This window comes from Lepeophtheirus salmonis, unplaced genomic scaffold, assembly GCF_016086655.4.
Source record: "Lepeophtheirus salmonis unplaced genomic scaffold, UVic_Lsal_1.4 unplaced_contig_3058_pilon, whole genome shotgun sequence".
NCBI classification, from domain to species: domain Eukaryota; kingdom Metazoa; phylum Arthropoda; class Copepoda; order Siphonostomatoida; family Caligidae; genus Lepeophtheirus; species Lepeophtheirus salmonis.
Window position 1 is genome coordinate 26701 of NW_027293643.1, and position 13614 is coordinate 40314.

The following is a 13614-nucleotide window of genomic DNA, read 5'->3' on the forward strand; positions in this document are numbered from 1 at the left end:
ATAAGTTAGAATATGTACTTAAATTCAAATTTTGAAGCACCTAATTTGGAACATGGATTGCAAGAAATTCTACTATTAGATTATTTTATTCGAAGCAAGAAACCTGGCAAAATAATATCTCACACTTTTTGATATAGTAACAAAAAAAATAAAAAATATGTATGTAAATACTAATGTTGCTTTATCATTCTGACCTGGACTCCGTTAATAATATTGAACGAAATGCATAGAGTAAATTTCTATTTATAATACTAAATTAAATAATATACTTTATTGGAGGAAAATATGTAGGACAATGAGTTTATTGTCTAAAAATATAAGGTCTACACTATATACATGTGAGTGATAAAAAAGCGCATCATGCATGGCCTTGAATACATAAGTTATTCAATAAAATGAGCTGTTCCCCTCCTCCATTAAAGAAACTCTAAACTAACAGTTTAATACACAATTGTTGTTAGCAATTTAATGAGTCACTTTAAATCACTCTATCAATCATACTCAATAAATAATATCTTATTCGCATTTTGTTAGTATCAAAAGAATAAAAATGATTCATTAAGAAGTGACAAGCAGTATTTTGAGGCGTGTACATAAATAGAGATTGCACCACTTTAACATTTATCATGATAAAATATTATTAAATACTTGATATTTTATTACGTACAAGCTACGAGCCTGCCTATGTGTGACCTTATATTCTCGACATTGCATTACTAATCAAGTAATCATATGCTATATAAAAAAGCCAGTTGTTAAATTATGTATGAATAATATAACTGTAATAATAAGAGTTCGAGACAAGCTTACTTTTAAAAACCGCTTCTTCACTCATTCTTCTCAACAGCTGCATATCATCAACAACGGAAAAGAAAATAAATAAATAAAAATACTCTATTTTTGACATATTTGATTTTGTCGATGAAGTTACTGTGATTGCTCCTTTGGTTTGGACCATTGACTAAAGTAAAAGTTTTTATTTACTCTGGCTTCATCTGTGGTGTTTTTTACTTTGATATTACTATTATAGAAATGGCAGATTCGACTTCTTTTGAGGCTCGTATGGCGTCTCGAAGGGAGAAGATGAAAGAATTGCATATGAAAAGGAATAAAGCACGTCAGTTGAATCGAGTTGAAGTTGTGGAAGAGGATCGGCGGCTCAAGGAGCCCAAATCAGCTGAAGCGAGGAAACGGAGAGCACAGTATATTCTTGAAGGTAATTATATTATCAAATCCATATTTTATATATATAAACAACTGGGTATAATATGAGATACTTATTCAAAATCACCTGTATTTATTAATCTATGATAGTCATGTTGCTAGAACTTTCGTAGTAGATGTAACTTTATTTTGTGCATTCAAAATTATTTGAATTATCTATAACACATAAAAATATTTGAAATAGTACGTTTTTTTTGAAAACCTGCAATATACCTAGATTACCACAGCCTAAGGGTAATGAAAGTTACATTAGTATAAATGAAATTAATTAATGTATTGTTATTTATTTAGATACTAATTAATATTATTATTTTTTTTTTTAAATTATTGATTAAATGCTTAGAAAGCTCATATATTGTGAGCAACCAATTATTAAGCTTCATATAGGACCTCCTACTTTGCAAAGTTTGACCAAATTCAAAGTTGGCCCAACTCTGGATGCACCTCCTCCAAATTGAGGATTTAGAAGCATAATGACAAAATCAGAAACATTTATAAAACTTACACCCAATTAGTTTGTATCATTTTGGCTCTGGGCCACTGAGCCATTTCATATATTGTATTATGTTACTAAAACTTTTGTCATCTTAGAAAGAAATGCTTATAATCACAAACATAATTCTCCACATTGTGTTCTATGTTTAATATTTTTTCTTTCTTTGCACAGTAAATTTAATCCACTAATAGAGTGCAATTTAAAAAAACTGTGTATTTAAAAGTAAAAATAATAAATATTTACATTTATCACATGGGTGGCACAATTAGCTTGAATGAAATAAGGCTGAAAGGTCATGTAATTTACTGTCACATGTCACAACAAAGTAATCCAGTATGAATGGTAAAATGGATATTAGGGTATCTCATATTAATCCAGTTGTAATGGTGGGTTTAACGTTCTGTAATTAACTGATTATATATTCTATCTTACACAATTTTACAAAATATAATATACATTAATTATATAGTTATTTAAACGGAAGTTATATATCGAAAGTTTACAACAACCTCTCTTCCTTCAAATGTAAATAAAGAAATAATTTAAGTTTAATCTAATTTTTAATTGGCTTGGTATCAAGATTTATTTTTCTATTTGGTATATTCGGAGTCGGCTCTTTGGTCTTTCCACTTTGGCTGGTGACTCTTAAGATATTTGTCCAAATACCTTTCCGTTTTCCATATAAGTTTTATATATTCGGTGTTTCCGTCAAATTACTTTTCCAAATTTGTCTCATAATTTTGTAATTGAGTTTTGTACCCGGCTCTACTTCCTATTATTCATTGCATTAAATTATTGGAATTGATGTCGTAATATGATTTTGATTTTTTGTACGTACATCGTCTATTTAGTCTGATTTATTGGTTTCTTCATTGCTATTTTATATGTAGGAACCTTTGATCGAAGGTTTTGACCATGAATGATTTAATTAGATGAGTATCCACACCCACGTGGTTAATGTCTATATTCTAATAATCCATCCCTGATTTCATCTGAATTTAAAGTTCTATACTTACATTTATAGTGGAGATTCCTTATATTTTTCATACTTTGTTCACTTACTAAAGATAGATCAATCCATTCTTCTTTTAATGGACAAGGAAAATTAGGGTGTAAAATTCCCAACTTAATACAAGTGTTTAGTGAGATGAATAACTCGTTTTCAGAAATATCCTTTACTACGTAAGCTATTTCTTTATGAATACGGTTTCCCAATTTGAATTTCAAATCAATAGCATCTTGTATATCTAATTTAGATCCATTATCTCAGATAATTTAGTTTCAAGCCTTTATCTTAGACGTCCAATATTTATATGCTTTAATACTCTTGATCCAGCAACGGATACTGTCACAAGTAGCTATTGCATTTTTGAAGTAATTCCCATGGACATTCAATACATCGATGGTAGTTTATTCCATTCAATTTTGTGTTCGAAGGAATATCTACAATCAATGAATACTTAACTTAAGGAATGATAAATTGTGTGAGAAGGGGTCATTCTTAGGTTTTTACTTCATTGACAGGTATATTATTGTAAATAAGAGTAGATTGTTGTGAATTTATTCAATATTAATAATAATATTGTACTATACAATTAGACAATAAAGCTTGAAGAACATTATTAATATTCGCAATGAAATAAATCATCATTTTAATCCTCACTATTCAATTTTTAAATCCTTTATTACTCTTTAGTTATTAATTTATTTTAAGTTATTTTTATATCTTTTTGAATGTTATCATTTACTTCAGAAACCAATTGGTTTGTCATGCACTTGAAAATTTGGCCAAAATATAAAACGATCAAAATCATGCTCTTCATCACATTCAACGTCAAGAATTTCTAGCAAATATAGGTGTTCTGTTATTATTTTAAAATGTTTTAATTAGGGAAAATATTCTTCTGGATTTTTTTGTTGATGATGTAACTTTTTTAAGTTATGAAAATATTGAATAACAAAACCTAAACACTAAGAAAATTAATAACTATATATAATTTTTTAGACTTTGATGTCTTATAACTACTATGGTATTCTGGAACTAAGCAGAGCCACTTAGGAAAAAACCTTTGACCAATGAGAGTAGTCAACTAAAAACATACTTTTTTTCTACATACCTAGATATTTATAAGTATATAATTGTAAAAAGTGTAAATCGTAGTAAATTAATCAATTATCAAATATATTATAAGGCTATACAATTAAGACAAAATAAAAATATAAACTTAAATCTATGAACCACATAAATAAATACATATGTGCATTACACCATTATTTACAATTGATAAATAAGAAAATAATTGCTAATGTCATTTTTATTTTGCTTTACAATTGTCAAGGAACATAATCTATTATTTAGTGTCAATGAATAGTGAAATAATTGTTCTTATTTCTGTAAAATTATTGCAGACAAAACCTTAGTTGTAAAATCGTGGTGTACATTATTATTGAGGCAAAATTATTGTGAGTAATATCAGCGTGAAGCAACATCATTGTAAAGGTGAGCAATATGATTATGAGTAGTTTCATTGCATGATAATATTATTGTGTGCAATTCCTTTGCAATTATATTATGTGATTCAAGCAATCAAACTATGGAATGATTAAAAAATTCCACAGAATCTGCTTTCCTGTGTATGTTCAGTCCAAGGCCTGCACCGTCTGTCACCCAAATATCAACAGCATCAAGGACATCGTCAACCAGCACTGGGATACCATGTCTGAGGACTACATCTACAAGGGTGCAAGGCCTTCCGTTGCCACCTCGAAGCCATCGTTGCTGCCAAGGGGGGCTACATCGATGGTTAGGTTAGCCAAGACATCATATTAGTTATTTTTATTTTATTGACATACCCTATTACAACTGGTTGCTGAAATATATCTTGATAAAGTTCTAGATTAAAAGTGTAAAGATTTTTTTACCACACGCAGTATAGCATATTAGAAGGGGCACTCGATGCTTAGAAACGCCGCCGCGTTGGAGTTTAAACTCGGCACTTCTTCTGTACAGCCTTGGTGTATGTTTCAGTATTATTTGAGAATTTTTTTAAAATCATTCAATAGTTTGATTCCCCGAATTATATAATATAATTACAATGACATTATTCACAATAATATTGTTTCACGATAATATTACCAACAGCAGTTTTGTCTCACAATGATAATGTACACCACAATTTTACCAACCAACAATATTACCCAAACATTTTGTTCGTAACCTTTTACTACATTCATTTTATCGGACAACGTATTTGTTGACGGTTGAAAAAATATCAGGTATTTTACGGGAGTTTGTAAAATGTTAATTTGAATGGATTTTGTCATACTACGTCTAATTAATGAAGATATGTATGCACACGTCGTTTCATTAAAAAATTAGCAAGTAAAGTATAATTATTGAATGATATCTGCAGATAAACTATACTTCCATATTAGAATGTATTATCTAATTTGCAAATATAGTCAAATGAAAGTATGGAAAATATTACAACTCGACTGTTAAAAAACAATGAGTAAATATTTTGATTATAGATATTTATTTACATAATTAAATTTTAGAGATATTTAATATATAAAATCAGTTTTTTGTACAATAAAAAAAAGAATCCTGAGAATTATAGAGTCAGAGACGATCATTAATTAATGAACCTTAATCATTGCAATTCATGGAAAAAATTTAAACATTTTATTTTATAAAATTAAAATAACATGAATGACAATCCAAATTACACATGATTGCAGCATGAATCCAGAAGATAACTCCCTAAGAAATCCTTAGTGTTACTTTTTGTTATTCATGATCACACTCACACGTAACTACTCAATACTTATATCAATTCACAGGGCCATCTGCAGGATAATATTTTTGGTGGGGCTGGGTTCTACATTTCTTTATAAAAATTAACTCTAAAAATATTATTTTTTTTCAAAAGTCCATAGCTACTCACAAAATATTATGAAAAATTCCATTTTTTTTTTTTTTTTTTTGAAATAGTTTCAACATATTAAATTTTTTGAAAAAATTGAAAATCCACAGCTATTCACAAAAAAATTAAATCACCAAAAAATTTGAAATATTGAAATTTTTGTCTGCCACATAATTTGCCCATATGATCTGTTTAAAAAAAAAATCTAAAAAAAAAAAATTCCCTCTATTCTCGCGTAAAATTATTTCATCCTGAACAAAAAAATTTAGTACAAACAAAAAATTCCTTAATTTTTTTTTTTTTTTTTTTGGGGGTACAGTCCCTCCAGCTCACTCCCTGTGGACCCCTGATCCATATGTATTCTCTTCTAAAGAATGAAAGAATAAAAGGTTTAATTTATCCTTATTTATTCGAGCCAGTCCAATCTTTGGACCATTCTTATCAGTCCCCGGTCCTAAATACCATTGCTCCTTCGGACTGTCAGTACTAGAACTGATAAAATAAAAAAAAATAAAGTTGAGTTATGTCAGGCAGGACCGAACTTTTTTAGTTTCAGGACTATACTGGATAGTGAAATGGATGCTACTGCAGTCTTTAGTCCTAACTAAGGACTGACACAACACTAATGGTAACCAGTGACGGGTTTCGGTCTGTAAATCCAAAAACGATCTTAGACCATTATATTTTCAACCAATTCCATATAATTTTGGTATAAATCGGCCTCAGAGTAAAACTTTGTGTAAATAAAAATCTGGATACACGTCTTTAATCATAGAAAGAGAAATTTGAGAAGTTATTTTTTTTTTTATTTGAAAAAAAATAGTGATTTTCATCACAAGGTATATTCGCCTCATATGCCCCAATCTCTCACAATCATATCAACAATAAGAGGTTTGGTAGTATCAAACACTACTAATTTTCAATATTATTTACTAGTTAATTAGATTTATTCATTTAGGTATTACAATTAGGATTTTTCTGCCAGGATATCTCAGGTTTTTATAGCTAAATTTAGGATTATCTAAAAATTATGTCAAATTGGTGTAACTGGACCTCGTTATCCTTTTTCTTCCATTTTATTTAAGTAATTATTTCTTCAGAAGAAACTTTACCAGAAAAAATTAAAAATTACACGAATGCACATTTTCTGCAAAACTTTTTTGTTATAATTACGCAACGATAGAAATACATTAGGGTGGTCATATTTTTATTCCTAAAAAAGAGGAAACGTGGCCCGGTCAGTGTCGTTTTTGGATATTAATAAATTATATTTTTGATTCTTGTTTTAATCAAAACTTGTTTTCCTAATTTCTTATGGCATAATTAATATTTTATGTCGATTTTCAACAAGTTTTTCCTGGATTTTATAAAAATCCTGTGCGCTTCGAATGATGTAAAAAAGAAGACATATCCGGGAAAAAGAGGGTAGCAGAATATATTCTTCATATTTTAAATAGATGCCTAAACTTTGAAGCTACGCTTAAATCATGTATGTTCAATTAGCAACAACTTTCAAATGTCCTAACTTGGGGTTAAATAAAAAGAACAACAACGTTGGTTTGTTTAACTTTGTTAGTATTTGGTTTGTTATTATAATTATTTCCTGCTATTAATTATTATTTTTTTTTTTTGGTTTTAAGGCCTTGGATAGGAAATTTGGCTTGATTTCATTGTTATTGAAATTCCCTGCTATAGGCTATTCAATTGACTAATAAGAGTTATTTAGACTAATGTACAAAAATAAAATCAGCTAGAGTAAATACTCAATCACTGTTACCTATCATAATATTTTAAGGTGTATGTAGAATATTTAAAATTAATAATGTAATAGGCGAAGTAAAAAGTTCTGATGGTTTTTTCGAATTATTTTGATAATAAAATTGACATAATTAGGATTATTATCCCATTTAGATGGTTCCAAACGGTTTTCTGGTAATCTTCAGTTCCGGGCCAATATAATAAGGGCTCACATGTCGGTCCAACTCGACGATTTTCATTATTTATTGACATTTTCGACGTCCATATTACCAAAACAGAATCGTTGGAATGTATTATTTGCTAGATATAGCTCACTAAAGACATCTAGCGAGAACTTTTTACTTAACCTAATATTTATTTAAATTTTGGTAATATTTGGAAGTTTTTATAAGGTTTACAAATACTATCGCTAAATTGATCATTTTTTTGATAAATTAACTTTTTTATTTGATTTGTAAGTCTATTTGATTGGATCTTTAATTTTTAGGTTTAACATTCTACAAAACAACCACTCCAACAAAATTACACTTTTGTGTGTGTATCAAGATCAAAATATGACCTTAGTTTTTTATGTATTAGCCTCAGAATTTCAAAAAATATATAATTTCTTACATATAATTTATATGATTAATGGGTTTCCCTCCACTTGAAGTCATTTGTATTGCATTTTTGCATTCCAGAATACCAGTCTTCAGGCAGTTGAAGAATTGTGTCTTTGGCAATACCCCTAAAGAAATAATTAAGGGGATTACACTCCGAAGATGAGAGGGTCATAAGTCAAGTGACCAGTTGTAATGAACATTCTCGAGTAGCCAGATATAGGGTGCCTTGATCTAATGAAGATATAGGGCCTACCCCTAGACACCTCGTTCATCTAGGGTTTTACCACGTTCCTGAAGAACTTCTGGTAGATCTCCACATTCAACTTGAGACTCTGAGGGAAGCAATACAGCAGGGAGGTTGCTGAGGGTCATGACGGAAGAGGGGAACTGGTACTGCATCACGGGAACATCCTTGTAAATATCGCCAGAGAAAAAGGAACCAACCCAACCGAGTCGTGTTTCAATTCTTTCATATACTATGCATCCAAATTGAATTTAAATGTCCTCATTTTAATTTATTCTATCTAAAAAAATGAATTACAGTGGACTTCCAGTGAAGGAAGACCCATGTTATGCCCGACTAAGCGTGAAAATACATTTATACTATTGTATATGTAACACAGAAAAAGTTTCCAGGACAAAAATTCATGGGGCTAATCTTCCAGTCACCAGTATATACTTGTCAATTAGAATTTTTTATCATCAAAGTAGTCAAAAATTATATTATTAACTTATCGAAGAATAATGTATTGATAACTGTGACCAAAAATTTGTTTTTTGAAAAAAATATTTGGAGGCTTAGACTTCCTAGGTGATAAAGCTCCTGTAAACATCACTACGAACAATAAAAACTCCAAAATTAACAATAATGTGTACGTGTCGCCATCTGCATTTTAGCCTGCCGGATGCCTTCAAGGTTATAAGGTCTGTTTATTTAGAGGTCTTAAGTTTGGTGTGATTTGTGAAGCCTTTTCTTGGCGTATCTATTAACTTACAGCTTGATTGGGATCAAGCCCATATTGTAAATGAAGTGCGAATACTATTTTGCGCACTTTTGGCCTCCCTCTTTACTTTTGACCTTTTGCCTTAACGATGTAGTATTTGATCAATGGAGAGGCCAATGCAGTTTTTAGGCTCAGTAAAGGTAATTTGATGGCCGCTGTAGATGCAGCCTTGCTTCAAGTTATTTAAAAGGTGTATACATTCAGTCGTTCAAGACAGCACCAAATACATTGAATGAGCTAAAGATCAATTGTAAGACAATAATAAACCTTTAAAACAATATTAACACATACTACTCTGTGATAGAAATCTCCAGAAATACCCGGCCTGACTAAGAGATGGCAGTCATTTTTCTTAAAATCCCTGTATTATTAGGGACACAAAATACAAACTATGTATTGAAGTTTGAATGTCCCACGTTGTATAGTATTGGTTTGGAAGCCATCAATAGTAAACGCTGTCGGCAAATACTATACTTTTATTGAAAGGCCTTAGTCTAACCAATAAAAACCTTAACTGGGCTCTACTCTGAGTGAGTCTGTTCCTTCGTTTACAAAAGTAAAATTTTGGCTAGCTGAGAATAAACGAGGCCGTACGTGCTGCCAAGACGAGTATCACAGGGTTCAACAAATGGGGTGACGACCACAGAAATTGTGAAGAAAATCCACAATGCAGTACTGGTGTATCGTTGTCTGAAAGTTTGTAAGCTAATAGACATTGTAGGATTTTCAAAATATGTTTAGGTGTGTGTTTACTCACACTGAAGCAAAAACGGTGCTGTGAAGAAGTTTCAATGGAGTATTGAGCGAAGTTACACAGTAACAAAGAATTTTTTTGAAAATTTTGTAAAAATAAAATTCCATTTAAAAAAAAAAAGTATGTATAGCTGAAAGGAGATTATGTAGAAAAAAACTTTTTTTTTTAAGTTGGTTACTTTGAGGACCGCCTTCGTAAAACTAACCACAATCTGTGATTAATTAATTAATTTTTCATGGGACTATAATTATATAGCACTTTGTATATAGCTTCCAAACATTTGGTGAACTCATCAATTTATTTTATTATTTAATTCCTTCATTTATCAGATGATTGAAATGTTAATACATTTTCCCCTTATTTCAGAGGAAGAACGGATTTCAAAATGCTTAAATGAAGGCAAGGATCCAATTAGAGAAAAACTCCGTCATGTTGCTGCAGACGATGCTGCTAGAGAGGCCCGAAAGTCCAACAAGAACCCAGACCCTGGCTTCAGCTCATATGAAAACGCAAGCTTCCGCAAATACGAAAGTCTTGTAAAATCCCAAATTAAGCCGGATATGGAAATATATAATCATGATAAAAAGAGACATGGAGAGGATGCTTTTTATGCTCGTGCTGGGGCCTTGGTACACGGAGTACATAAGGATACGCCTGATGCCATTGAGCGCATGGCATCGGATGTTGAAAATCAAATCAAGAAGCGAGAAAAGTATTCCAGAAGAAGGAATTTTAATGATGACGCAGACATTGATTTCATCAACGAACGCAACATGAAGTTTAACCAAAAGTTGGAGAGGTTCTATGGCAAATATACCAAGGATATTAAGGACAATTTGGAGAGAGGAACGGCAGTGTAGACTATATATTTTTGTACACGGACTTATTTTATTATTTTTATTTTTGTATATAATAGGTGTAATAGAAATATGCATTATTTTTCCAATATATGGCTTTAGTAATGTGTATCTCACGTTGTATAAATTGTATTATATATGGCATTAAAAAGATGATATTTCTTACTAAAAAGCTTTACAAGACAGTTTTATGATTGTTTGAATCAGTATTGTTTGAACGTGCATCAAATATGAAAAATACAAAAAAGAGAAAATACGCTGTATTTTACAGTTTTTCCTACGGAGAAGGAGGAAATACAAACGAAGTGGCTACTAATATTAAGGGTGTTTACCGTCATGATACTGTAACATACAATCACCAGGAATTTTGGTATTGTCAATTCTGTTCCGGTAATTTTCATGTCAAAAATGCACGACGCTCTGAGCGACTAATTTTGTCAAAAAAGTAGAGAGAGAAACGGCTTTTAAAGACTATACTCGTATATTTTTGTACACAGAATTATCTTCTTTTTTCTTTTCATGTATATAATAGATGAATAAAACGAAATCAATTATTTTTCAAATAGATTACTTTAATAATGTGTATTCTGTGTTCTATAATTGCAATCAGTTTACGCTAAATGGCTTTAGAAAGATAAGATATCTTTCTAAAATAAACTTTCCCAGCAGTTTTTGATTGTTTGACCCAGTAACGTTTGAACGCACGTCAAAGATGGGCAGTAGCAAAGCTAAAAGGCCCCATTTTTTTTCAGATTTTCTTCGAACAAGGGTAAAACGCAAGCCAGGTGGCTGAAATTGTGAATAGTCTTGATGAACCCAATTATGTAACAGCTGATCACACTATATTTTGGTTTGTGATTTCAGTTCCGTGTAATTTTCATGTCAAAGATGCACCAAGCTCTCTATAAGGTCAATTTTCGAAAATGTAAGTAGTGTTGTGTCCGTCCTTATTTCGGATTGAAGGCTGCTGTCATGTCCAATTCAGTCTTGGGTCCTTAAAACTAATATAGTTTGGTTCTTGATGACGGCAATCCACTTTTTCTTCTTTTTTTTAAATCAGTTCTAGTACCGAGAGTCTTAAGGAGTGGTCGCAAAGAATTGTTTTTCTTTTCCAAATCTTTTATAATTATAATTCTTGAGGAGGGGACATCTAAGTATAAAGAGCGTTAGCTCCTGGATAATGGAGATTGTTAGGGAGTTATAAGGTTAATTCTTTAAATGAATAACTAAGATAAGAACTGATGATCGGTATCGGAGTCAATCCTGCTTATGTAATTGATATATACGAAGTGGGATTTGTATTTATTTACTTCCTCTCAAAGGCTGATTGCAAGTAATCTAACAAAACGTGAGGACATCTATTCTCCTCCTAAACATTATTTCATTATATTTTTTCGGGTCTAGGTAATTTTTCCTTCAGCCACTTTGTCATAGGACATTTTGCCTCCAGGATATTTCGCCTGAATATATAATCAAATGAGATTTATACGCCGTTTTTGTTAATATTGGTTAAAAGTGATGTTCCCTTGGAATGTTTTAATCAGAATATGTAACATAATGTGTATTACTATAAAACGCATTAAAAGCTTGTTTGTTTTGTAAAATTGATGGAATCAGTCTCCAAAATTTCAATCCATACACCAAACATATCTTACTATCTAATGAATTTGGAGAAGAGTCAAAATAGGTAATATATTTAGAATAAAAAGAAAAATAAATAAACTTGATAACGATTTAAATAGGAGAATTGATAATCTGATAGTACTATCATTAGAAATGATAGATAATTTATTCTAGGAAATACTAAACTATAACATGAGGTAAGAATATAATTCCATCATTATTGCAGAAGAAAATAAACATTTTATAGCAATAAATATGACATATTTTGAGATGGAAATTCCAAAGGGAAAATCAATTTCAACCAAAAATAAACCTCATTTATTCATATGTTAAGGACATATGGTATAATGCAAAATATATGAGGCAAGATTTCCAGCCACTATTTTTTCCGCATACAGGCTACTTATTTATTGTTTCATATCCATTTTGTAAAGGGAAGAACTAGCTCAATGGACAACACACTCGGGAGAAGTGATTCTCTTGAACTACATGTGTATAAGTTGACACCCCGGTCGCTCCTAGAGAGGGAAATAAACAGCATTTAAATGGACTTCATAGAAGATTCTTAGGTCTGATGGAGTAAATGCTTTAGTATAATGTTTACCCATACTTACTCAGTTAAATTACATCTTACCAATTAAAGGAACATTAAAAAAAATATATATTATTTTTTGTAAATGAATTAGTTGTAGAACTATTATTGGACCGTATTACAAACTATTTCAAGCAATATGAAAGTGGGGAGGCTTTAGAAAAGTTGATGTTCCGAGTATGATTCAAATATTTACTAAAATATATATCTCTTTCCGGAGAAAATAGTAAAAATCAGAAGGTAAAAGAGGCTTATTCAATGCATCATCTTCAGTTCTGTTAGCAAGATAATTACACTGAACTCTACATCAACATAAATAACAAATTAACATCTTATTGTCAGTTTATTTTTTTTCACATGAGCATTTTATGTTTAGAAAATAATATTCACCAAGTCTTAATATATTATTATTTACCGATTTCTTCGCTGTACTGATTGTAATAAAAATATACCTAATATTAAGATAATGGTGTATACTACATATCTTAAGAAAATTGCAAAATATTCATAAATGATTAGATGCAGTCATTCAAAGTTAGAAACTAACTAATAGTAATAGTTGTCTACCGTATTATATTTATAAACGTAGATAGTTGTTCACCTATTTTTTATTTTCTTCATACCTAAAAGGGTATAGTATGAAAATAAGATGTAATTCCCCTTCTATATAGTGCCAGGCCCAGTCTGCGAGTAGAAAATCTTATATTTTGAGTTAGATTCCTTGGAATCTTAAAGTAAAACACAAGTATAAGCCAGCGTTTTCCATACATTTGTTATG

At 30.6% G+C, this 13614-nt stretch overlaps 1 protein-coding gene across 2 annotated transcripts; it reads left to right on the forward strand.

Moving 5' to 3' along the window:
• Positions 1–796: 796 nt before the first annotated feature.
• Positions 797–11175, forward strand: LOC121123366 (pre-mRNA-splicing factor SYF2-like). 2 transcript variants are annotated; one of them, XM_040718486.2, is made up of 3 exons: positions 805–966; positions 1031–1216; positions 10131–11175. In XM_040718486.2, the coding sequence occupies exons 2-3, from the start codon at positions 1033–1035 to the stop codon at positions 10622–10624; spliced, it is 678 nt and encodes a 225-aa protein (XP_040574420.1). In that variant the 5' UTR covers positions 805–966; positions 1031–1032; the 3' UTR covers positions 10625–11175. The 2 variants fall into 2 exon arrangements, with proteins under 2 accessions (XP_040574421.1, XP_040574420.1); XM_040718487.2 differs by having other exon boundaries at positions 797–1216.
• Positions 11176–13614: the final 2439 nt, after the last annotated feature.

Bases quoted from the DNA above. Each gene is read 5' to 3' on its own strand.
- LOC121123366 (XM_040718487.2), top strand. From the start codon at position 1,033: ATGGCAGATTCGACTTCTTTTGAGGCTCGTATGGCGTCTCGAAGGGAG. The intron at 1,217-10,130 runs GTAATTATATTA...CCCTTATTTCAG, and splicing joins AGCACAGTATATTCTTGAAG to AGGAAGAACGGATTTCAAAA.